This window comes from Phasianus colchicus, chromosome 2 (genome assembly GCF_987193195.1).
Source record: "Phasianus colchicus chromosome 2, bPhaCol1.hap1.1, whole genome shotgun sequence".
Lineage (NCBI taxonomy): Eukaryota > Metazoa > Chordata > Aves > Galliformes > Phasianidae > Phasianus > Phasianus colchicus.
The window spans coordinates 67074110-67100262 of NC_143437.1; the positions used below are offsets into that span (position 1 = coordinate 67074110).

At 36.6% G+C, this 26153-nt stretch overlaps 1 protein-coding gene across 2 annotated transcripts in view; it reads right to left on the reverse strand.

Annotated features, from left to right (window-relative positions):
• The window catches only part of AFG1L (AFG1 like ATPase), a 65203-nt gene that overhangs the window by 15436 nt on the left and 23614 nt on the right, over positions 1–26153 (reverse strand). The window contains exons 6-10 of one of the 2 annotated variants that reach the window (XM_031611275.2): positions 22763–22862; positions 20356–20414; positions 4429–4511; positions 827–897; positions 470–570 (exon numbers count right to left, since the gene is read on the reverse strand). In XM_031611275.2, coding sequence (XP_031467135.2) covers positions 470–570; positions 827–897; positions 4429–4511; positions 20356–20414; positions 22763–22862 — 414 coding nt within the window. The remainder of the gene's footprint in view (positions 1–469; positions 571–826; positions 898–4428; positions 4512–20355; positions 20415–22762; positions 22863–26153) is intronic. The other variant, XM_090135913.1, reaches the window with a different exon arrangement.

Below are 26153 nucleotides of genomic sequence, written 5' to 3' on the forward strand. Positions count from 1 at the left end.
CTGGGACTAAATAGGCCTTGTACAGCTAGTCACAACCAAGGAATGCAACAACAGATTAGAACAGCAGCAAAGCATTAATCTGATAGCAGCAGGATTACTAGTCTTTTGCTCAAGTACCAACTTATAACCCAAATTTTAAGCACAGTATTTGGATGCTTTTTATATATGATTAAGTTTTGTCTCCTAATATTCCAACAATGATCCTAGCCCAGGCACAGACTGCAGTAGGATCTTCAAAGGCAATGTAATTAAAAGTGAATTTACCGTATCATTAAAAAGAAAATGATTACTGTTCTTTTGGGAAGTTTTGTGGGTTTTTTTTTTTTTTCCTTTTAAATTCAAAATCTTTCTGTGGGTTAAAAAAGCTTTTAATTCAGTAAGACTTGGAAAAATAGTAAGTTTGCATGGTGTTTTTTTAAACTGTGAAAAGTCTGAGCGTTAACTGATCTAGATTTGACTGGGTACTCACTCTGTCACACAGCTCTTCAAATGTGAAGTCTGCAATGGTTCCACACGCTTTATTCAGCCTCAGCTCTCTGCCTTGCACTTTTAGAATCCTTGGTCTAGTTACTATGGGAACATGAACAAAGACTCAATCTTCTCTGGATAATTACTATAAAATTCATCTCTTACAGATAGGAAATGCATAGCTTGATGAATAATAGCACATGATTCAACACATAAATTAGACAAAATGCTGATACAATGACTGCCACTTGAGTGTGGCATCAACCCATATACAGCAATGGAACTTATTAATTGGTCAGTGGAGATTGGGCATTGTGTTCTAAATGTATTCTCTTTCAAGAGAAATTAACTTACGTACAATCATTTTGTTTCTGAGCCAGCTCATCAAACAACTTATCCATGACAGCCTCCACATCAGCTTCACTTGTGCTACAGTGAAAAGAATAATAGAATATGAAATTAATAACACTTGAAGCCAACATCAAACAGCTGCCTGAGCCTGCTTAGCTTTTTGCCCATAAAAAAGAGAACAGGATGTTATGCTCTAAATACAAACATTAGATTTAGAATACACTTAAAAGTAGAGAATATTAACTCTCAGGTAGATGATTCTGCCTTATTTGCATACACTGAAAGACTTCTGTGTTTTGAGCCGTTTCCAGTAATGAGGCAATACAGGCAGAGCAGATCCATTAACACTATGTGTACACAATGAGAAAAAAGGCTTCTGGCTCTATCTAGCATGCAAAATAAGAGCAAATAGACAAGGCAAGGCAGTCAAGCACCTAAAGAAGTATCCTTTGAAATGTCTGAAGGGACTTCTTGAAATTAAATATTAGAGCAGCTTTATGGAGAAAAAAAAAAATCAAGTCAAATGATTGTATTGAATGAAATGTACACAGCTTGTAAAATTAAAGTGAGATTCATAATGCCAGCATTAGTAATTGTATCCGCTTCATTTTTTCCACCAACCCACAGAATGCTGTTTTGGAAAAGGTCAACCACGGGTAAGGAAAAGGTACACTATCTGTGCACACTGCTGAAGTTTATGTTCTACTTCTGATACCACAAGAATGACACATCAGTCCAATCAGAGAATTATTTTTCCCATAATGGTTTACAAGGCCAAACTCTTTGTGTCCATCTTCCTTAAATAAGACAGTATGTCTAGCTGAGTTCAAAAGCAGAGAACAGTAAATTAAGGCTACAGCACACAACAAACCTGTGCTAAAATATATAATGCTTCGTTGAAGCTTGTATAATACTTGATGCAAAAAGTCTCCCTTTATAGATAGTGTATGCTATCTATAACTTAAGTTGTGTTGCTGCACACAGACATCCGTAAAGTGACAAGTGACAATCAGCAAATCACACAAATATTTTCCCCTTCATTAAGCCTCAAGCATCTTAAAAATGTTAAAAGCAAAACTGAAATAACTACTTTAGTAGTTCAAAATTAGTGATACCAAACCTCGTAGACACATAGAATCTGGGGGAAAAAAGACTTCTGCAAGTTCTATTTGAAACCCTCAGAATAAAACTCTTCTAAAGTATGAGGTTACATCAGATAAAATATGTTCCAAAAGATTAGATTTCTTAAAAAAAAAAGTGTCAAATGAAAAGGAGCAGACAAACCCAGAACAAAGCCATAGAACAGAGAGGAGAGTGCTTACGTATCAGAGAACATGCACCTGTGCATTCATGTACCGGTCACAAAGTGTGATACAAAGACTATGAGAAACACACAAACATGACACAAGGTGGATATTTGCACCTAATTAGCAAGAAAGTTTGTTTTGAAAATAGACACCTGAGACTGAGATCAAGGAAGTTGCTTTGATCAGTCATCTTGTAATTATGTTACACTGATTGCTTTCAGATGAGTAAAAGCAACTTAAAGCAACTCCTGGATGCAACCCTTATTTGAAATGAAGAAAAGACTACACAGATCATGAAGCAATGTGAGGAGTTAAAAAAAATTATGATGATGATATTATAACCATTAGTAGGGGAATGTACATATGTTGAACAAAAAGATTTTCTTTGGTGGAAAAGACTAAATGAATTTCAAAAATTTGAAGCAAAATACTATACAGTACCTAATAATTAAGAAAAAATACACAAAAAAAAAACCACTAGATGAGTTATGCAGGGCTGAAAGTTCCAGTGAGCAACGCTGAATAGAAGAATAAATGCAATTCCCTCAGAGAAAGAGCAGACAATGAGACTAAGCATCTTATTTCCAATGGCAACTTCAGGACTTCTGTTTTTTCACTGCTTCCAAATGAATTACTAAATTCTAGAGGTAGTCAACATCCTTCCAATGTCAGAACGTGGAAAAGACTTATCACCAATCTCTGCCATTCACTTGGTCTCAAGTTTCTCAGCGGAACACCATGAAATGCACGGAAGGGCACTGCTCCTGGGCCTTATTCACACGTTCCTTCTCCTCTGAGAAGCGATGCCACTTAGCCTGTTACCTATGGGAAACCACATGTGTAGTCTTCATTTACTCAGAGTATGGACAGTGAAGAAAAGAACATGGTAATGGCTCCCCACAGCTCCCGAACAGAAGGTCACAAAGTGCACCAGGCACACTAAGCACAGCCAGAAGCAAGGACAGCTGTGTAGGGACCAGAGTAAGAGCCACAGGGACCAACTCTGAGATAACAGTGGCTACTTCCAGCAATGCCTCCAAGAAGACAACATGAAACTTAAAAAAAAAGTTAATAAAAATAAAAAAAAATGGAGCTACACAAGAATACAGAACAAGAGACTTTTTCTTGAGCTTGTTTGCAGATGCAGAGCCTCCATTTAAGCTGCATTTTCCATACATAGGATGTTGTAATTTCCTTCCAGAATTAGCTAGAGCTGAGTATGTTCCTTTCACACATGTGAGCAAGTAACAGTGGGGCCAGGCCCTAACAATCTTGGAATGAAGGAAGCAATGAAGGAAAACATTCAAACATAGGTTTGGAATAAAGGGAAGGAAGAAATCTGTATTTCATCAACATTTTCCAGAAACAACTTACCTGCTGCAATTCCCCTTATCTTCTTTCAGACAAAAAAGTAAAACTTCTAATTTTATAGTGAAGCAATGGGGGCATGCTTGATTTCAAATATTCATGACAGAGGTGGAAATACTGCACTCTTAAGGCAAACATGATTTTAAATCAATATTATATGCCGGGTTGAAAGATACCATGGTTAAAAATCTTATTTTAAGCTACTGTCTGCCTTACTCATGTTGTCACCAATTAAATAACACTGTAACTTAAGAGCAAATAAGAGAAAAATGCCTGCAATGTAAAGGTTTCCAAGTAGTTTTAAAAAAAGAAAGGACATTTCTAGTAGGCAGATAATGCTGCAACTGTGAATGTGATCTTTAAAGACATTTATTTGCAAACACAGAATGAAGTGCTGAAGAAATTTTGTCACAATAAACAGAAAATGTCAAAATATGAGTTTGCTGGTTTTTTTTTTTTCCAATCCACAGCACTGGAAACACCCAACATGAGATGAATCCTTGTCATTGGAAACACCCAACATTAAATGAATCCTTGTCATTAGATTTCTGCAAATACTTAATTACTTAAATACAATAAGGATGTTCTTCTATTATAAGAGAATTGTGCAATCTCTTACAAGAGGATATTCATTACTTTCTAACCATCTGTCACTTCAGTTCTCCAAACACCACACCTCCCCAAAAAATCTAATTAGTTTTTATTCAGTCACACATTATAAATGATGCTAGTGTGGGGACTGAAAATGTAGTTTAATGAAGTTAATATCGAGGCATAATGGAAGGCGGTTTGCTGAACAAAATGGACCAGAAAGCAAAGAAAGGAAAAGTCACACCCTGCTAATTCTACTACACATTTTTCATCTCCCATTCACTAGGAAATTATTGGCTAATAAGGAAAAAGAGGGCAAATACCATACTGTAGATCAACTTACAGGTAGTACAGTTTTCCAGCAGCAGGAAGCACTCGTTTCCTGTAGTCTATTCCAGAATCAAGCTGGACTGTGCTGCAGTATTTCTACAGAGAGGGAAAAAAGAAAGAAGCTTTCCTCAAGCCAAAGCTGTAGTTATTACTGCCTGTATTAGATAGAGGCACACTGCTGTGGCAAACTATCAGCATGAATATCACCTACAATCCAGATTTAAGACATAAAATTGAAGTCACTACTGAAGGAAAAAATAAGATGAAAATTATACACACATTCAAAACAAAAAAAAAAGTGACTGTTCTCAAAAACGTATCAGTTAGAAAATTTACACAGATTAGAAGAGTAATAAACAAAGTGGGTATTACTTAATAACTGTGATAAGGTTTTGTTTGGTGGTAGCGATTAGAAATAATTATTTGACATTCAAGAATATAAGTTTAAAAATAGGAAATGTGATTTTAACAGATCACAACCAACTTCTAGCAACAGAGATGTCTAAAACTACTACTCACCCTGCTAAAAATAGTTGGTTTTTTTCCCTCTACTAAGATTAACAGTGCTGTAAGTCAAACATCATATATGTAAGCCATACAAAGTCCTGCTACAAAATGCACTGAAGCATAAAGGGGAGCGAATGAACCAAACCTTTTCTGACAAAGTACCATCCATTCAGACAAGGAACTTTAAAAGAAAAAAAAATTAAGCTTCTGAGTATGATATAGATGTCCCTGAGCATTCATACGTGCTGTATTAAACAGTTCGTTATTATTGTTACTATTATTATTTACACATGACCTTAAGGTTGAGAGCAATGTTTTCCTCTAACCCCAGTGGGATTAAGATTTTACAGCCCCTAGCAAAGGGAATATCTCTGTTTATCTATCAGTATTGCTGCCAGCATACACCACTGCTAGCTGTTACCCAACCCCAAGCAAAAGAAGCTGTAAAAGAAAAGGAGGGAAAGTGTTAGTATTTTAGAAAATATAACTCTATCAGCAATTTAATTAAACCGATCTAATTTATTTTTGTAGGTAACTCAGCCCTATTAGAGTTCTTTGGGTTGGTGGAATCCACTAAGTGATCCTGCAGTGTCAGTGCACTCTGAACTACCAGTTTCTCTTTAATGTTCTCACTTACCATTTCATATTCTCTATCAAACTTTTTCAGATATCAAAATTGGAAATGTCAAATCTCACTTACAGCAACTACGTTACAGAAAAAAAAAAACATCCTTAAATATCTGAATTACTATCCTCAGTGACTTAAGGGACAGTGGAAAAAAACATGTTGCACGGGACTTAGCAAATACAAATATCTGCCAGAGTGACTGCGACGACTCACGGCACTCATTTTTGCCCCTGACAATTACTGAAGCTTCTGTAATTATTTTAAACCTCCAGCTTCTCTGCAGAGACGTACAGAGAAAGAAAGATGATGAAGAAATGATTCTGAGAGCACAGAATCCCGGGGAAACGCATGTATTTTTAATTGCGGTAAGTGAGAAAGCCATGCTAATCAAATCATTATGCCGGGCTAAGGCTACTGCAAACACAATAGCATTGGTGCTACAATATTATTACAATCTATTCCCTTTCTCTTGGTGAAAGCTTACAAAGGAAAAGAGTAATGGAGCAGAAGAAAAAAGTTACAGAGGCGTGTGATAACATGCGGAAGGAAAGGAGGATATGTGCGTTTTCTTCAGCATCAGGCAGGCAGGCAGGGCTGGAAGGGAGGTTGCTGAAGTCTCAGTGCAAAGCTGTGCACTTGGCTGTTCCTCGACAAGCAGCGACGCTGGGCATCTTTCTGCCTACAGCTGTATTTTTTCAAAGTGGTAGATTAGCTCAAGTACTATCTTCTTCACGTTAGCAGGAATAAAATCCTGCTGTCAGGATGGAGGATGTGCAGATGTTGGAGTTTATTTAGATTTTAGATACTCTGATATTTAGCAATACTGTTTAGCACCTTTTTTTTTTCTTTTTTTTTTTTTCTTTTTCCCCCCTGAAAACAACAGATGGCAAATTCAGCATGAATTCAGCCTTATCTCTTTGGCCTTCAAGACAGGATGCCAAACCATGCCACTCTTGCAGGGTGCTGTGCTGCAAGACAGAGAGAACAGCAAACACAGAACTAGACATGCTTAGGAGCCTGGCATGTTTTTTTCTATTACTGAAAGAAAAAAAATGCACCTGAAACACTGTAGCTGGTGTAAATTCATCGTGCTGATATTTACAGCAGTGCTAGCAGCTAGGCTGCTAATGACTGCTGTGAAAAGCAGGCACTGTGCGTGCTCGAATACAGACCAACAGCAGGGAAAACGACACAGGTTAGTGAGGCATGCAGAAATACGTATCAGCACTTGGGGATGAAACACTTCAGCCTGTTTGCATTCTGCTTCCAAACTTTGTGCTCCTTAAACACAATCACAATCTGTTCTGACTCATGATATTACATTACAGTGAATGAGTTTTGGAGATAAGAACTGGAGATGTAAATATTATTGACATAGATATGAAGTGGCTGCATTGCTTCCAACTTCCCTCCCTTTTCTAATCCTTCAAAATAATTAGTGGTATCAATATTCAGGATAAATCACTATCGTTAACAACACCAGTGAAGAAGAACTTGTTTACAAAAAGCTAATTTATGGTTTGGGGCCCTTTCACAGCTATGAACAGTTGCCTGAGGGAAAGATACTACTTTTTCCTATAAACCTTATAGTGTATAATCATAGACACGCATCGCACCACATTAGAACTCAAAGTCTTGTACCATTACATAGCTTACTTGGAAAATATAGATATCATGGACTATAGTGCCTCTCATCCAGAAAAGAGCAACATCCAGTTCAGAGAGATATCAAATACAGTTCTTACAGTCCTATTGATTTTTTGCTTCCTTAGGAAGCGAAGGTCAACTTAACAAAACATACACAATACGGAAAAACACAATTCTGATACACAGCAGTTTTCTGTAAGACATGATATAAACACAGGGGACAGCTAACTGGCAGTTCTGAAAGATGGAAAACATTCAGGGTTTTACTGTCTTTCTCTTTGGATCATCGTAAATTTTTTTGCTCTGTTCAGCAGTGTACTGCAACCACTGGACACAGACCCATGTTCTAAACAAGAACAGCCACAAAACTTTCCTGACCCTTCTGTGGGTTCACGTGAATAAGAATCTCCAACTTTTTGCCAATAACTATTTTTACTGTTTTAAAGCACACTCCCAATTATTTTAGAATTGTATAAATATATATAAAATAGATGGCCCCTGCCATTAAAGGAAAATGTTATAATCTGTAGAGCAACGTGTTTCCAGAAAGCATTCCTTTCCAGCACAATTGCTGTTGTTATATTGTAAGCTTGGAAGGCAGGAACAGCTTTCTCCTTGTGTGAATGTACAGCACAGATCTGTAGGTACTACTGGAAAATAACAACAACAATAACAAAAGCAAAACAAAAGCATGAATAACACAAGCAATCATTAAATGATGTGGTGGAAGAAGTAGCTGCCGACAAAACATCTCACAACCAAGCACTGTTGTGGGCATTGCGATTTCCACAAACTCAGCTCAGACTCCACACTGAGGAGAGAAAGGGTCTGACAGCAGCATCAGTGAACTCAGGGCTGCTGTGGGAGGACTGCTCGCACCAACAGGCAGTAACAACAGCATTTCTCATCCACGTTGGTGGAGATTGTTCTAAAGGGGAGGGGGGTTCAGCACTTGGTCACCTTCATTCAAAGCCAGAGTCAAAAAGGTCACAAGGAAGCTACGCACAGAGCAGAGATCTGAAGGATTTTCCTTTTGGGGTTTCCTTTGTAGGCAACGGTAGCCACCCAGGCTCTTTGTGTCTATACATGTAAACATTCACTTATCTGCTTCACAGGAGCACACGGGGCAAAACGTTCATATTTGTAAATGCTTTAAATGGTAAAAAAAAAAAAAAAGACAGCACGCAATCTAAACACGTAAGAGAAGAAAATAAAAGAAACTAAAACATGCATTTCCAGGCTAAAAATGTAAAATATTAGAATTACAAAAATAAAAAAATAGATCCGTGGTTGCATAATATGGAATGAAATGCTGAATGCCATAGAAGTCAAGCACATTGAGTGCCACAATGCATTTTCTCACTTCTTCAGAGTATATCCCTCTTATTACAGAACCAGGAAAAAAAAAAACAGTATTATCACTCACAAATTTCACAAACTCTTAATTTTAAAAAAAAAAAAAAAGAATGGCACACTTCTACTTTTTACCCTTATTTTTTTCTATAGCATGGGAAAAAAACACCCAAAAACCTAATAGAATTACATACAGAAGTTCTAGTTTCTCCCTCTGTCTTCAGACTAACAACTTCACCACCAAACTGATTAAATCCTGCAGATGTGATTGCATCCTCACAGTCACTAATCACCACCATGGAATTCTAATCAACAGTCAAAGAACTAACCAGTGACTTCAGACTGTTAGTACTTAATTGTCAAAGCTGCACTTGTAACTATTAGTTTACATAGTTTTATATATATGTGTATATATATATATATATTTTTTTTTTTTAAGATGGAGATTTACAATTACAAATTTCACTTAGGCTACATTTCTACTTCCCTTTTGATGAAAACGTGTAAAATCAAAGCTACAGCTCATCCGGTCTTTTCCTGTAGAACCACTTTCAGTTTCTGAGAGATTTTCTATTCTACTGAGACATTTCTAGTCTGACTTACCCTATTCAAATTAAATGCACAAAATTAATTAGTCATACAATTTATTTTGAAGTCATTTATGTATTTATGTATACAAAGAACAAATACAATTACAATATTGAAAAAGCAATCAGTAAGTCAAAAATACAGCTTGATCATGCACTCATTTCCAGTGAAGTGGTAGAAAAACTTCCAGAAGGAAAAGAAACAAAGGCTGAGTTCAAGTAAGAACACCTAAAATGACAGTCTTCAGATAGAATAGTTAAAATAAGACTCTAGGTAGAAAGTTATTAACCATAGACTTAGAATATTTTTCTCCTTGTAAGCTCCTCTGATATACCTCTGCTGCTGCATTCCTGAACGGTAGCAATTGAAATGCTTAAACTACTTAAAATACATGATGTGGTGGTTTCTTAAGTAGAGGAACAAAAGTTTTAGAAAATTTCAAGATGTTCCAAGCGAGTTGGATAACCTGCAATTTCTCACCATGTTTGTTTCCATGTATCACAATAAGATACACAAAATGCCAAAGGCCTTGGAGTCCATGAAGGACACTCGACTAAGTAAAACATGTTCCTGTTAACTCAAATACTGTGATCAGCTCATGACCCTTGATAATGCTGATGAGCAACTATTCTTTAATTTTATCCAAGACCGCTGTAGGTCAACTCAATCATCGTTCTCTGCTCCAAACTTTAATGGCAATAAAAAAAAAAAAAAACCACACACAAAAGCATACATTATGTCCTGCTGGCCTACGAGAACAGACAAACCCTATCTGAGAACCCCAGAGAAGGTATAAAGTGACGGAGACAGAAGTGATTCATCTTGGGATGATGATTACCCTAATTTCCACACCTGATGAGCTTCCTCAGCCTGTCACACTCAGGTCACAGCTAAGTGAGAAGTGCAACTTCTAACCAGTCTGATATTTCTTCCATCTATCACATCAGAAAACGAGACTGTTCATTGGCAATGTTTCTCTTCATACACGTACATCCATCCAAGGAGAGAAACATTCTCCCAGAACACACAATGCATACATACACCACAAGAGCCTTGGCCTGCAACAGAGAAAGAGTTCCTCAGGTAAACGAAGCTCACCGGAATGACTCAATTTAGCCTCAAGTTATCCACTAGAAATTTATTTATTTGATCTTATTTTTTTTTCCTAAGTGATTTCAAGAAAGGGTTTCTTCATCCAAAGGATATCGTTACAGCAGGTGTTTTCCCAAGTGTTTCACAACTCTGGTAGAACAAGAATCCTCTCAAGTCAGTTGCAGTGTGCCATTAAAAACGTGTTTTCTGACCTGCAAAGCATACCGCAGGCTTTACCTTTAGCCTAGTCTCCAATTTATCAGCAAGCAGCAATCACCAGCATGCTTCAGAACATGAAACTGGTCTGACTGGGACTTGTGCTAAGAGAAGCATGAAAAATACGTGCTGTGCTTCCTCAACTCCATTAGGAAACCACCCTGACAGTTGCAGGCAAGCATGGCACGGATGCAGGACCTTCAAAGAGCTGCTCACTTTATTCATGCTTAAAATTGGCCCTGTTAAAAACAGAATTTGTAACATGCCTAACTTTCTCCTACACAGATCCATGAGACTACAGATGTACTTGTAGGGAGAGGGAAGCAGAAAGAATCATCAGGTATTTTGTGATGGATAAAAACTTGGTCTAAGCACTGTTGGGTATGCACACAGTTTTTGGTCTTTCTGTTCACATGTTGCTGAAACAGTAGACTTTAAAGAAAATGTCAATGAATCCTCATAAGCACTATGTGTGACCTCTGGGGTAATTAGCAATCATTCAAAAGCAACAACACTAAAATGTTCTATTCTTTATTACTGTCAGCTCTTGTCTTGATCAGCATTTTAATAAAGATGGTTCATTGCTAAGACAGTTTCATGAATCAGTCATAATTACATTCTGACATGCAGTGAATAGTAAAGCAAAACTAAATATCACTTCATCAACCTTTCTAACCTTTATGCAAGTATTAACTGTAAATAATTTTTACACAATCTTACAACAGAAAATCTGCATACTTCTTAGCTTTGTACATACTCTACCCTAACTGAATTTGCTGTGACCTATACCTGAAAAAAAAATTAATCCTACAATCAGACATAATTACTTAGCATGATATTCAGGTGTTGCCTTTCACAGATCAAATCAACTTCAAGTACAAAAGCCTACCTGATCTATAAAAATAGTGCAATGCTGTAAGGAGTTAAACTGATTTCTTAGTCCTTTTTCCCCATGTTCTTCATTACCTGCAATAAGGAAATACAGGGAATTGCTGCAATAGCCTTGGACAGAGGTATTTGTTTCAATTTTAAGCGTTGAAAAAAAAAAAAAAAGATGAACTAAGTATACTATACAATGTCAACAAAACTAATACTTTGGATGATTTTAGAACATTTTATTTGTGAATTGTTTTTAAATGGACTTAAAGCACAAAGATCTGGGAAGTCAAATACTGACTAGCAGAATTTCTTAAATGAATCTTTGTCTTGTACTGTGACAAGAACACATTAAACTGAAGAGTTCAGCATAGATAATATTTAGAGTTAAAATGAATTCAGTGGAAGTTGTGCAAGTTTACATTACAGCCCTCAAAACTTTTAACAACTAAGAAAGCCCACTATTATTGCTACCGCAAGGAACATAAGATCCATTGTAGGACTTTTCAATAACTTATTTTAAGATCTATCTATAAATCAGCTACCCCCTAAGAAGAGGAAAAATAGACAATTAACTTGTAAAATAATGGTGCATGAATAAAGACAGAGACTCTTAAAATGCACTGTTACGTGAATAGTATTTCAGATATTCAGACAAAAGTGAAAGAATTCAGGCGGTACAGATGTGGCAGTTCTGAGTAGGAGACAAGTAGTCTCTCCTTTTTCCAGGCAAGGAACAGAATAATGGCAAACAGCAAACTTCCAGCACAGCATCACACTGAACAGCTTTCCTCATTTCACATTGCTTAGGAAAAAAGAAAAGTGCCCTTGAAGACTAAATGTAAATTAAAAAAAAACACACAAAGATTGTATAAGATGCAGTTTTGCTAAAGAGCCACAATGACTGTAACTTTCAATCTCCTAATAAACGAGCCGTGCTGTTCTGTGAAAAGCAAATTGCCAAGAGTTCACTCCGAATTTCTAGCACAATGATTCATGAGCTAAGGGTCAAATTCACCCCTACTACATGTATTTCACTTGAATGACGCCCCGAAGTTATTTGTCTCCATTTCTTTTTTTTTTGCTGTTTTTTTTTTTTTAACGTTTGATTCGTATTTCTTTTCCCAGTATTAGCCTTTGCTCCTGCCAGAGCTGTTGGCAGGCAGGGGGAAAAAAAAAAGTATTGATTTGCGAAACTGGATTTCTCAGAATAAGAAAAAAAAATGCGATTAAGATCTAAACAAAGGCTAAAGATGGCTTACGCTTAGCTCTGATGAGGTCCACTACCTCATTACCAACAACTGAAAACTTCTGATGCATTTTGTTTCAAGAGAATCCAAAAGTCCTTGCTGTAAAGCAGACTGGGGGGTGCAGAGTCCATTCACTCTTTCTGTATCACGACCATTATGCGAGAAGTATAAAACACTGCCTTTATGCTGCCAAACCACAATGACTCTTCTTACATCAAAGCATTTTCACCACTAGGGTTTTTTTTCTCCGAAATTTATTCAAGCCGAGGGCAGGGAGACAACAATTCATACACGCTAATTACACCTAATTATCTATTCCTTTTTTTTTTTTTCCACCAGCTTCGGCCAGTGTTATTTGCTATCTGGGTTTCTCACAACCTCCCCTTGCCCTGTCCATCCAGCTCAACAGTAAAGTCTTTGAAGAAAACAGTCGTGGCTTCTTAGAATTTTAACAATATAAGGTTCGACTCGAATTAAATTATTCTATTATTAGTTTTGACACATTTATGTGTTAAATATGAAGGCCTCTCGGTTAATTTGGCAAATTCCTCACATCTCTTCGTGGCTAGAATCGCTGGTAACACCCTCTTGTAGGAGCTTCTCCTCATGCTTTCTTTTCATGATCTAAATGAAATGTTTATTGGATTAAAGTTCTTCTCTGCAGACCTCCACGGTGGCCTGTGACAAAGAGCTTAAAAGCTTTATTAATTGGCTCGGGCTTTTGAGGGGGAGGCAGGACCTCATTTCACATTACATCACAAGCAAATAAAACTGCCACGTGTAATTAGACTAATTTACCCTGATACAGCAGGAATCAGTGATTCCATATCTACGATATGCTTCGGTTTATTCATTTTATTCAAAGTGCAAACAAATCAAGCAAGAATTTGGGAAATAACAAATCAAGGAAATAAGGAGCAGAAGTGCCCCGCATGGAGCTACAATAGGAAATGTTTTATCCTCAGATAAAGTTTTGGTCTGTGTCTAAATAAGCTGTCTAGGAGCGAGCCCAGGCGTGTGTGTATAAGACAGTCATGGAAAGTAAACAAACAGCTGCTTGGTAATGGGAGAACAAGCTAAGGCAATAGGTACTCTATAATAAGCAGTAGTGCTTTAAGCTACAGAATTCAACTAACCCTTGAGTTTAAATTTAAAACAGACGTTGAAGGCTGTATGCAGAAAGGGCTGATAACCTCTAATTTGACACCTTGCTTTCTAAATACAACATTTTTTCAGTTCAGTCTTGCAAATTTGTCACTCAAATTACCCATAAATGACACTGGTGTTCAGCACAGAAATACTTGCAATCATGCTATATTTTCTATTTTTACATGTTTAATTAGGTACACTTCACAAAAGATGAATGCTTCTATTACTCGCGAGGAGAGAGAGAACAAGAACAAATGCTCCTTCTACTTAGGAGTTTGCTTGGTTACATACTAAGAAGGGAAACAAAAGGCCTAACATCTTCAGTAATGAAAAAGTCAATTGATAGGCGAAGCCATCACAATATCAAAGGATTAATCCCAGCAATCCTGACTCAGGTGACAGTTCACAGGGGTCAGAGTGGCTGACACTGACCTCAAAAGCAGGTTTTAACTATTCAACATACTGAAAGCTGCTGGGCTATCACACCATTAGAATGGAACAAACTGACAAATCAATTTCATCAATGAGATGACTTTTTTTTTTTTTTTTTTTTTTAAGAGAGCAGATCCGCCACTCAACAAATCCCTGTATTTCCAGCACAGGTGGTTGGACAAAAGCTGAATGCACAGTCAAAGAAATTTTATATCTACCGAATGCCTTTGTACAAAGCTGACTTGCACCAATTTCCTAAGGGACAGCTCAAAATGTTTTAAATATTTTCACCTATTTCAGTTATTAAAAAGTGAAAACAGTTTTCCATCTCTCCATTTGTTGCTTTGGAAGAGAGAGTACGTTTTAACTAAAACTCACCAGAGCAGATAAAAACGTCCATAAATAATCACCAACCCAATCTGAGACAAATAATAAACACAACACAGCACACACAGACACTGCTTTCTATGTGAAAGGTGTTTACCAGGCTTGCTGTTAACAGTCATTTTAACCAAACAGTTGGAAAGAAATAATGAAATAAAATTCACCATAGGAAGCTTACAGTAATTTCCTGTCCTACTAAAACCAGACTTCTGGTTGCTTCTTTATCTTTAGTTCAAGCAGGACAGGTAACCAAAGTCAGCTTGCTTTTATTGTTACTATTATTTTAAATATTTACTTTTTAAAAGGTATACTCAGGCAATCAAAGCCCCTAAAACCTCCTGACTTAGAGTTGGGACTTTGTGCAGTTTCAGTTCTATTCTGGAAAGAAAACCTGACAATATGCTGAAGGTACGTATTCAATATTTTGACTTGGCTTGACATTTTAAAACTTTGTACTACAGCTCCATGAAATCTTTGCAAATACAAGAATAGTTTAAAATTTTAGTTGATATACAGCTAACTATTTGAGGAAAAGCGTTTGCCTGAAGAAGCCACTGAATTAGAATTTAGGATTCCAGAGCAGTGAATGACTGATGTAAATATCTTCATTAAATGTGTATAAAAATTAAAATTGCCAAATTACTGTCAAACCAGTAAATTAAATTTTTATTTTCTCTTTTCTGAAAAGCCTCACTTCTGATCTTACATCACGTTAGGGATGCATGGCTTTATTTGTAAACTAACGGTAAAACGTTGAGAAAGTTTTCACATTTTCATATTACTTTAAACTAATAATGTAGGAAGCATTTCTGCTCCAAGCACTTGATCAAAGTAACCAGTACACAAGGTTTTCTTGTCAAGAACTGCCTTTATAAAAAATCACTAAGGAGTTCCATGCACTTCAAAATTCTCAGTAAGAGATGCCGCAAGATTAAAAGCTCAATCAGAAGGGACTGAATCTAATTGCAATTATAGAATTAAAAGATTTTTCCTTCCTAATACTTATCTCTGAAAAGCTGTATTTTTAATAAAATTGCATCGACTGGAGAAGCACTCCTATCTGCTGCAGAATGTTAGCCTTTCTTTAAAGAATATTCCATCCCAAAGAATTTCAGCCACAACAAACCAATCAACTGAGTGTATTTCCCTATTTAAGAAAACTAAGACTCTAAGTTACAGCATGAAATAATCAGTGAAAATTCAGATCCCAAACTATGTAAGATTTTAAAGGATCAAGACACTGGGATAATGGGATAAAAGCAGACTGCAGAGGGAACCATGTGTTGAACTACAGATGCGGGCTATAGGACCTGCACCTTTCACGTGGGCCTAAAAAAAATGACACCGATTGCAAGACCCACAGTAGGCATGCAGCAATTACGTGCCCCCAGTAGTCTACCTTCTAGAAAAGCAATGGGAATTCTAGAAAAGCAACGTGAAGAAATTCTGCAAGGCACATTTTCCATAAACCACTGTTTCTCCTTGTGTTTATCACACAGAAATCGGCTTACAATTGTCTTTGCGAGAAACAGGAATCCAAATACAGATACTAGAACTATGTAATCTGAATAAAATGAAATCCAAACAAAAAAAAAAATCAAAGATGAAAATAAACAAATCCTAGATTTAAGATGGAAACTATTTCGCTATCATATGAAAACAGGAAAAAAGAGTTTTGCTACAGTTATCAGGGTATCTAGGAGCTACTCACTCCACTTTTGTAGAATAGAAAGACCCTGAAGTCTCTACCATTTCAAGTGAAATTTCTCTTCACAGAAACACTGTTGATATCTTCCATTCATCCTATCTTCCTAAGATGATTTGAAGGAATTTAAGACTCATATGTTGAATTACTTCCAGTGCTAAGTTTTTATCTTAAGATTTATGGTCACAAAAGACAGGAAAGAAAGAAAAAACATCGCCAAATCCCAAGCAAAGGCAGGGCAGGAGGCTCTGAATCCAAAGAAAAGTAAGACAGAAATTAGTCCAAGTTATCAAAGCCACTTCAAGGAAACAGGTTAGATTACAATAAAAATAACACAGACACATTTGGCTTGGAATGAGCTGAAGGTACAGAAGGTAGTAAATCAAAGATTCGCCAGTACGCAATCTAGTATTTTCCCATTATATTTTAATTCAGAATCCTAAAAAATATCATCTTTCCACTTCCTAAAGACACACACGGAATTCTGAACAACTGAGGAAGCTCCTTCGTGCAGTAACACCACTGTAGTGAGGAAAGATACAGGGGTACATGATGTAGATTGTATGCCCCTGGAGGAGGCCTAAATCTGCACTTCTCAGGCCACCACAACCAGAAGATGGGTTTCTTTATATCCTGTGCCTTTGTAATTTAACAGTCACCTGTTAAAATCTTACTTCAAAATACATTCAATTCATGAGGTTTCTAATGCCTGTTTCTGATGTGCTGAATTAAAAATGTAGACCTGGATATTTTATTAATTATTATTGTTTTTAATGACTTGTCATCACCCTTCCACTTTCCGACTAAGGTCAGAGAAACATTTGTTGATAAGCTTCATCTGATCCTCTCTTCAAGCATTATGTTTTGGGAAAGAATCATACTACTTTGGTAACACTTACTGAACACTTATAATAAAGGCAGGTATATTTAGAGTTGTATTAAAACGCAAAGACATGGGGGCAAAACAAGCAATCCAGAATTTTAGAAACGTCCTTCTGAGTAGAATATTCAAACTTCATTTCTCCCTTCCCTCATTACTATGGTAATGTATCTCGTTTATGTTGTGCTACTTATTTCTTTTCACATTACTCCATCCTCAAATGCAGCTCTACACCAATGCACCAATCAATAGGATTTCTGTCAGCACCGAATCTACGAGGTCCTTTTGAAACATTTATTTTCCCAGTCCTAATGAGACATTCTTTACGTGTAAACTACATTCTGCTTTTTTTTCTTCTGCTAGCCAAAGGGAAAGTAAAAGTAAACTACAGATAAGCATGCACGACAGATATTCATTAAGTCTATCATAAGTGAAATAAAAGAGCTTTACATTCATCAAGGTAGAAAACTAAGAGCTAACCAGGAAAAATACATAGAAAAGATGGGTTAACAGCAAGGAAAAGAAAGATTTGTCATAGATGCTGAGAATGATGCTGCATTTAGAAAAACAAACGTATGTAAAATTATTACTCTTCTTGAAAATGTTCTGTGATTACAACCTATCATGCATCTATTAGCTACAAAATAAACCCTTTCCAAGAATCTAAAGTGGTTATAGTTGTTCACTTGTTTTTACATTTTTTACTTTTTCAAAGCCGTCCTGTTAAGAACCACTTTAAGTGGTAACCTCCCTGACTTTATACACAGCCATTCTGAGATATGTAGGGTTGCCTGTGTCAACGGCATATTAACTTTGGAACATGGTAATTGTTCAAATATGTACATCAGATAGGATTTTCAAAGGTGGTTAGGCAATTAAGTAATCTCATGATTCCAGCATGCCCCACTGAAAGTCCAAAGCACTTAACTACCTCACTGCTGACCACCTTAGCAAAAATATCCAACCAATCTGCCTATTCTGCAATTCCAAATTCTTTATTAATCCAAACCTGACCTCAATTTCTACGTTCCCTTTCTTCTTAGATATTGATATAATTCACCTTATTTATGTATTTACGCTTGGCAACGCTACTGTAAGAAAGGAAGTGCTGTTATTTGCACCTTGCACGTCATGTCAGTCCAGCCAGACCCAAATACAGGGGCTGTATGCTAACCCCACCAGCTGCAGATTAGCCCTCAATGCATGTAATAACATCAGTATTAAATACATAATATATAATAAATATATAAATAAATACAGTCACAGTTTGGGAATTAGAAAGATTTGCAACTCTTCCAGAACTTAAAATGTGAATTCAGCATATATTCTTTTAAAAGCAAAGTGAATGATTGTATTTTTCACGTTTAAGAAGCATGTTCCATTTTTTCACCTAAATGAAGCACTTCACACATGTCACACTCCAGGGAGCGTGCTTTGGAACTTCTACTTGTTGGGCATCACACAAAGCCTTGCAAATACAGACTCAGAAGTCCACTTCCACGCAAGGGGAAAAAAATCCCCAAAGAAGGTAAAAAAAATCCACAAAGAAGGGAATTCAAAGGTACATGTACAATACTAATTTCTTTAAACCAAAGGAATATAGTTTTTTTGGTATAATAAATGTAAAATGTCCACATGTATAATACTGTATCACTGTTACAGGAATTAGTATGTCACACAACAGTGAGAAAGTCCCATCCAAACAAATTCTGCTGCTTCAGCCAAGAAGGCAAACTTTTTCTCGTGCTGAATGTCCTGTTTGAGAACTATGTCTGTTCTAGAGAGGAAAAGTTCCTCTTTGCCTTACTTTCAATTATTTTTGATCCAAGCATATACATCCTATCTGGAAACTACAGGGGCTGCTCCAAAAGTAATGCCTCCTATTTCATTATGTTGACCCATGATGTCAGAGGCAGATGTTGAGGATACAGCAGTAGAGGTTGAACGCTCCGACCAATTACACGTTGTTGTCATGTGAGAGATGGCAGCAGGGGGACAGTCTGACAGAACTGTGTCTGACATGGAAGTACAGACTAAATTCCTCTGAGCAGAAAAGATGGCACCCACTGACATTCATTAATGGTTGCTGAATGTTGATGGAGACCAAACAGTAGATGTGAGCACAACGAGGTGGCAGGTGATACATTTCAGCAGTGGCAACAATGATGTGAAATACAATCCACACTCCAGACAGCTGTGCACAGCTGTCACACCACAAAATGAAGAGCATCTTGATCAGCTCATCCATGCAAATCAGCAGATTACAACCAGGGAACTGCGTACAGAACTGAATACTGGCATCAGTGCATTTGAAATGATGGTTGCAGCTTTGGAATATTGCAAAGTTTGTGCCAGGTGGGTCCCACAAATGCTCACACAGGAACCAAAAGAACACTGTATGCAAGCTTGTCAGGATCTACTTGAACCAATACGAGGCTGAAGGTGACAGCTTCCTGGAGTATATTATGAAAAGTGACAAGACATGGTGCCATCATTAGAAGCCAGAGTGAAAACAGCAGTCCATGGTTGGTGACATATGAATTCCCTATCAAAGTTCAAGATGCAGCTCTCAGTGGGTAAAGTGAAGTGTAATGTCTGTTGAGATAGAAAAAGGATTATTCTTTGGGATTTCCTGAAACCTGAGCAAACCATCAGCTCTGACCACTATGTCACAGTGCTAACTAAGCTGAAGGCTTGAACTTCTGGAGTCAGACCAGAGAGGATGAACTTTCCCTTGTAACATGAAAATACGAGGCCCTGTACCACACTGAAGACCAAGGAGAACATCGTCAATCTTGGCTGGACTGTCCTACCGCACCCACCATATAGTCCTGACTTGGTGCCTTCTGACTTCCATCTGTTCAGGATGATGACAGATGGACTGTGTGGGCAACATTTTCCTAGCAACAATGCTATCATAGCAGCTGTGAAACAGAGGGTCATCCCCACTGGAGCAGACTTTTACAAGTGCAGCATGCAGGTTCTTGTTCATTGGTGGCAAAAATGCATAGCTAACGATGGCAACTGTGTTGAAAAATAGCATTTTGTAGTTGAGAATTTGCTCCATCAAATAGTGCTATCATGTTTTTTGTATATGTTGTAGTTTCCATGGTAATAAGTAGGAGGCACTTCTTTCAGAGCAGCCCAAGTAGTATCAAAGCAATCCTGTCCAAATCAAATTGATTAATACAGCAGGCAAAATTGAAAAGCATTTATAAAGTGATTCTCCTTACCTTCAGCACAGCAATGAATGGTACAAAATTAGCTCTCTGAAGACCGTTTTTATAAAGATCTGAAAGAAAGGAAATCAGTACCAGTTTTGCTACTTAGTCTTAATAACAATGTGAGCTTGTCTTTTAGACTTGCAAATAAAACTGTGTTGCTAGAGCGATAAGGAACAAAAGTGGAAAAAGGAAAGCTGAAATTGATTTCTGTTCTCTTACTGTATGAAAATTCATTACATTTTCAAGTAAGAAAGGAACATCCTTAGGAAGTCTGGAAAAGGCACAGAGTAAAAGATGAGACATGTCTAATGAGGTAACTGATTTTAGCAGAAGACATCTATTAAAAAAAAGGATACAAAAAAGATTTGTAATGCTCAAAATAAACTGTTATAAGGCTGTCACTATATAGTTGCTAAATACAAATTATTGGGTAGAAGAGAAAGACTCAGATTAAACTAAAATAAGCAACTTGTATTTAAAAAGTTAGTATAATTCTTTTTCAGTGTAGTTTGGTAAACTTGAAGCTTTAGCAACTGTACCAGGTGCACTCTTTTTCTAAAAGGACAAGAACAGTCGTCTCTAAGGCAAAAACAAACAAGAAACAACCTTACGTGAAGTTGCTCAAAATGCAACCGAATACAAAAAATATTAAGATGATTTTTGTGCAATGGAATAAAGATCTGTGCTTAGAGAAACTATCCAACTGTCTAACATAATCAAAAAACAATTATTATGTCTGCTCTGTGAGGATTAGTAAAAAAGACTGTAATTTTGGTGGTAAAAATAAACCAGGATTCCTCACATACTATACCTTAGTATTTCCCCTCATACTGTATTTGGACAGAATTGTAACATGGTTAAGCAGTTCACTAATGGTCAGCTGCTGAGTGCATCTGCCTGCTAATGAAAAAGCCACTTTTTTCTTTTGTATTTACAATAGGAGAATTTCTTAATTCAATCTTAAACCTTGATACAACATAGTGCATTAATCCAGCACTCCTCTCTATAGAAGGATTTCAGACACACAGTGTAAGTATTTACAAATACGGAGCAGTACAGGGAAAAAACAAAAACAACAAACAGCAAGCAGTGATCAGTGAATGGACAGCAATACTGCTCATTTCTGGAGAAGCCTTTATTGATGTGACAACCCTACCCACAGCAGGAACTGAGTGATCTTTAAGTTGCTTTCCAATCCAAGCTATTCTACGATTCTATGATGTGCTCTGCTAAGCAGGTAGTAGAAATGAATGCTATTCAGGTTAACTAAATAAGTACTAAAAAATAAACACATGACAATAATGGTCACAGATTGACAAATTAAGATGTAAGATGGAATACCCAAATTATAAGAATTTCTCCTGTATTTCAGAGAGTAGTGATACTGATTCAACAAACACGAGGACATCCCAAGCGAGCGATGTCCCAGTGCTGAGTTAATCTGTAGTTCACTTAGCTAAATTAGTTCTGATCTTATACTGCACACTAAAAAAAAAAAAGAAAAATAACAGGAAATTATTTTGCCTTTCAGTAACAGTATTTTATTGTTTTCTTGTCTTTTTAAAGATTAAAAAAAATTGCAGTGATTCTCTTTTACCTAATTTATTTGGGTAGAAAAATTAAGTGGTACTCAGTTAATGCTGTAACCTTTTAGTATGCTTTGCAAACATTTGCTATTAATCTGAATTGTGAATTGTCATAAAAGTTGCATAGAAATCATGCATTATGCTATCTACTAATGCTATGCTATAACAAAACACTATATATGCTACATTATGGTGAAAAAAAAAAAAAAGACAATTTTTGCTTGATTAAAACCCATGCAGATTTGAGGGCTTTTAGAAGAATCTATCTAGTCACACTCTAAAAATACTGTTAGAAATGGAAACAACTCTCCATCTAAGTACTTCCCAACGAATGACCTCAAACTATGCTATGAAAATGGTATCTTAAAAAAGGGGCATGCTCCTCCCCTGAGCTGGTGTAGAAAGTCTGCAGTTTGCTAGCTACAAACTAGTAGACAAACTGTCTTACTTTACCTCTCTTCTACTGGGTACGATCTTTTCCTGCCCTGGAAACTCCCAAACAGAAGCAATATTTCACCCATCCCCATTCCTAAATATTCTCCCCCCCACTGGTTTGGATAGAGTATAGAAAATCAAAAACCACAGAAGGACAAGGGAAAGAAGAAGTATGAAGTTCAGCACAAGGAAATAAAGGAGTAAGATGAAGTGAAAAATCTTTTTTCCTTAAGAGCACACACACAAAAAAAACCCCAAAAACAGGAGGCAAATTGGAGCGTGTCAGATTTTTGAAGGCCAGTGAGTTCATTAGTACTAAATAGTATATCAAGTTTTTTGGTAAGATACTGAGATTAACTGTACCTGGTTAATAGTGGTAGCATGTTTGTTTTTACCTTCTGGCGGCCTGTTAGATGTTGCCACAACGACAACCCCATTTTGGAACAAGTTTTCAAAAAGCTGCTTCAGAATCATGGCATCAGCAATGTCAGTGACCTGCGGAAGACAACACATTTGTTTTGTCTTGCTTTCAGCTTCTGCCGCAATAGATTTGCAAGTGGCTTTATAGCTAGGAAAAATGCTTGTTAGTGAAAGCCATGGAGAAAGATTCTAATTATTGCTTGGTGAGAAAAAAATAAAAGGGATAATTAATAAGCAGTGAATGTACCACAGCCTTTCAAAACTTGCCTGCTTTTTATTACAGAACTCCACCATATCTTTACCGATTGCTAAATGATTCCATGTTAACTTCTATTATAAAACCACAGGTGGGAAACACAGAAAACAGATCTAAACATTTAAGAGACCTAATCAATTGGAAACAACATGAAGAAAAGAAAAACCAGAAAACAAAGACAATACACACCGGCTGTTTTACATTTCTATTACCTTTGAGGCAAAGGTTTGCAGAGGTGAATTTAAATGGTCATGGGACTTCAGAAATAAAGACAAGGAGCCAACTATACATAATCAGCTGCTGTTGAAAATAGAATGATATGACATAGATACTATTGTGTGATTGTTGCAAAAAACAATTCAACAGATGGCCCATCACAAAAATAAGCAATTTCATTGTTCTTTTTAAGTGCCTTCTATTACTGTCCATGAATAATCAAAAGGCACGGCAGTCACTTCCAGCACAGTCAGCCTCTTCTAACCTTCAAGCAGAAAACACTAACAAAAATATAAAGGGGTGGGACAGGCAATACTGAAATAAAAAAGCCTAAACAATAAGCAGTAAAGTAAAATTTCTCTAAATATCCAAGTTTAGCTGAACTAACTTCTTTACAGTATCAAGAAATAAAAGGAATGCCAAACAGCAACCATTCTACACAAATGAAAGAAAGGAATAAATTTGTCTGAACAGATTGAAAAAACATAACGTTGTTACAAAAGCAATTTATATTTTGCAGGTGTTCAGCAGCTGAAATTAGCGGTCCTATTAAGTAAATCACCTTTGCTGTCATTAAGCTCTTGTTCCTTCTGCCTTCTCCTACATTGATATATAGACACTTGTTGCATTTTGACTTACCACAGACCCCAGTTCTGGAAAAATAAAAAGGTGGTGGTCTGCTGGCAGTTATACATGCTGATTACAGAACGATGCACTGCTATGCTTTTGCTAGTTTAGACACGAATGTTGCAATGGCAATGCAAGCTACAGAAAAGACTGATCAGTATTGTACTTCTCTGAATCCCCACTCCCAAATTCTAACAGACCTATCTGAGAAGTAAAACAAAGTAATTCTACATTAGAGACAGAAAAAGAATGAGGCTATGATTCTCACAGCTAGAGTAGAAGCAATAAAGTTCATAAGGAAATGTATGTAAATATCAATTTCCTTCTCCCAAAGATTTCTTTTATTTATTTCTATGGAATCCTTAATATGGATTTTTTCTCTTTTTCAAAACCAAACTGTTTCATATGATCACTTCTCAGATTTGCATCTCTCTCATCACTAGGCTTTAGGAACATGTAGTGATTCACAGTGGTGCTGTATATCTGATGTAGCTGATAGGAAGTTGATGCTTCCACCTACAATTTATTTCTTCCAAATATTAGACTTTAGGAATTTTCCATTTTGTCTTTAAAAAGAATACATATACAAAACCAATATATGCATTTTAGGGGTAAATGAATTTCTTGACTATTAGGTTTGCTTTGTGATGCAAGTTTTATAAATCCATGTTATAAATAATTTTTTTTTTTTAACAAACTTGTGTTCAGAAAACACTCTAAGGCACACTACCTTTAGAAAACAAAATGGAAGGAATGTTAGTGCTTGCATGACAGAAAGCAGTGAATAAAATTCTCTTATTAACGAGAACTGTTGTTCGATACTAAATTCTGGTGTTCTCACTGTACTACACAAGAAAACCAAACTCCTTAAGCTCTGTCAAAAAGCCAGAGCCATTTTGAGAACTGGAATGCAAATTTAAGTTCTTTGGAACTAATAGAGCTTTGGTAAGGGAAGAATTCTACCAGCCAATGCAACTAGCTGACAGTAACTAGAGCGCTGTCATTTCTCATGTTTTTTCCCATAACCTTACAAGGTGGAACAGAAGCAAAGGCTACAAATTAGCAGTAAGGAGTGCCTGGTAATGGAAAGAATGGAGACATTTCATTAACATTTAAGAGAAATAAATTTTATGACCCTGTGTTGCTTTCCACTGTGGCTCACTTACATGAATTAAAAAATATAAAAAGCACATCACTAAGAGTTAATTTACATGTGTAAGTGCTCAAGACTCAGTCATCCACTGATTGGTATAGTTCCATGTAATGAATGATAAACATAAGCATGCATTACCAGTAATTAGTATTAGCACAAAAATAAGAGCCTAATTTTTATTAAAGGCTTTTAATAGCATACAGGTTATGTTAGTAAAAAAAACTCCCTAAATTGTAGCTTGGTTTAAGTCCAAGTGGTACTGATGGTATATAAATACTAACACTGTGACCATTCAGCACACCAAGAAGTACGGATTCTGTTTTCATTATCAATACTAACTGTCACAGGTTACAGTCACATGGCAAAATGAATGCTTCTGATTACTAGTGTATAGTTACCTGATCACTAAACAATGACTAGACTCGTTATATTGGGCAATGTCTGCATTTTGAAACATGAAGATCATAATTACAAATGGATTCATTCTCTGAGGCTTTTTTTCTGTTGTTTTTCAAGTGAGGATACGTTTTTAGAATGGCTAAAAGAAAAAGGTCTAGCATTTCTATCACACTGGTATGATAAAGATCAGTAAGAAGCAGCACAGTTTTAACAACCTGAGAGCCTGTATCTCAGGTGGATGCTGATGCTTCACCAGCTTCAGAATGGTCAGAAGCTTAATGCCATGTCTAATGGCCTGGCTCTATCACAGAGAGTTTGCAAAAATTCACATTTAAAAAAAGAAAAAACAACAATACATCTGAAGACAAAAATCAACCTCAAGGAGTACTGAAATACTTTTGAAGTGTATTAATCAAGCAACTGTTTGAGGTTTCTTTAGGCAACAATGATGTACTTCAGAGTACTTTTGGTTTGCTTTAGCCTCCTGTCAAGGGGGAATTTGCAACCTCAGTTTTATAAAGTCAACTCAGCTTATTCTCCTCCCCCGACACCCCAAAAAGACACTTGGAGTTCTTCAAACAAATCTCAGTAGTGTTTCTGAAGTTTCTTCAACACACAAGCATTCTGCCATTGCAAGACCTCCTACATGTCAAAACAGACAGCAGCTTTGCCTGCAAGTGGGAACTGCATATCATCTGTCTGTCCAGGTTTTTTT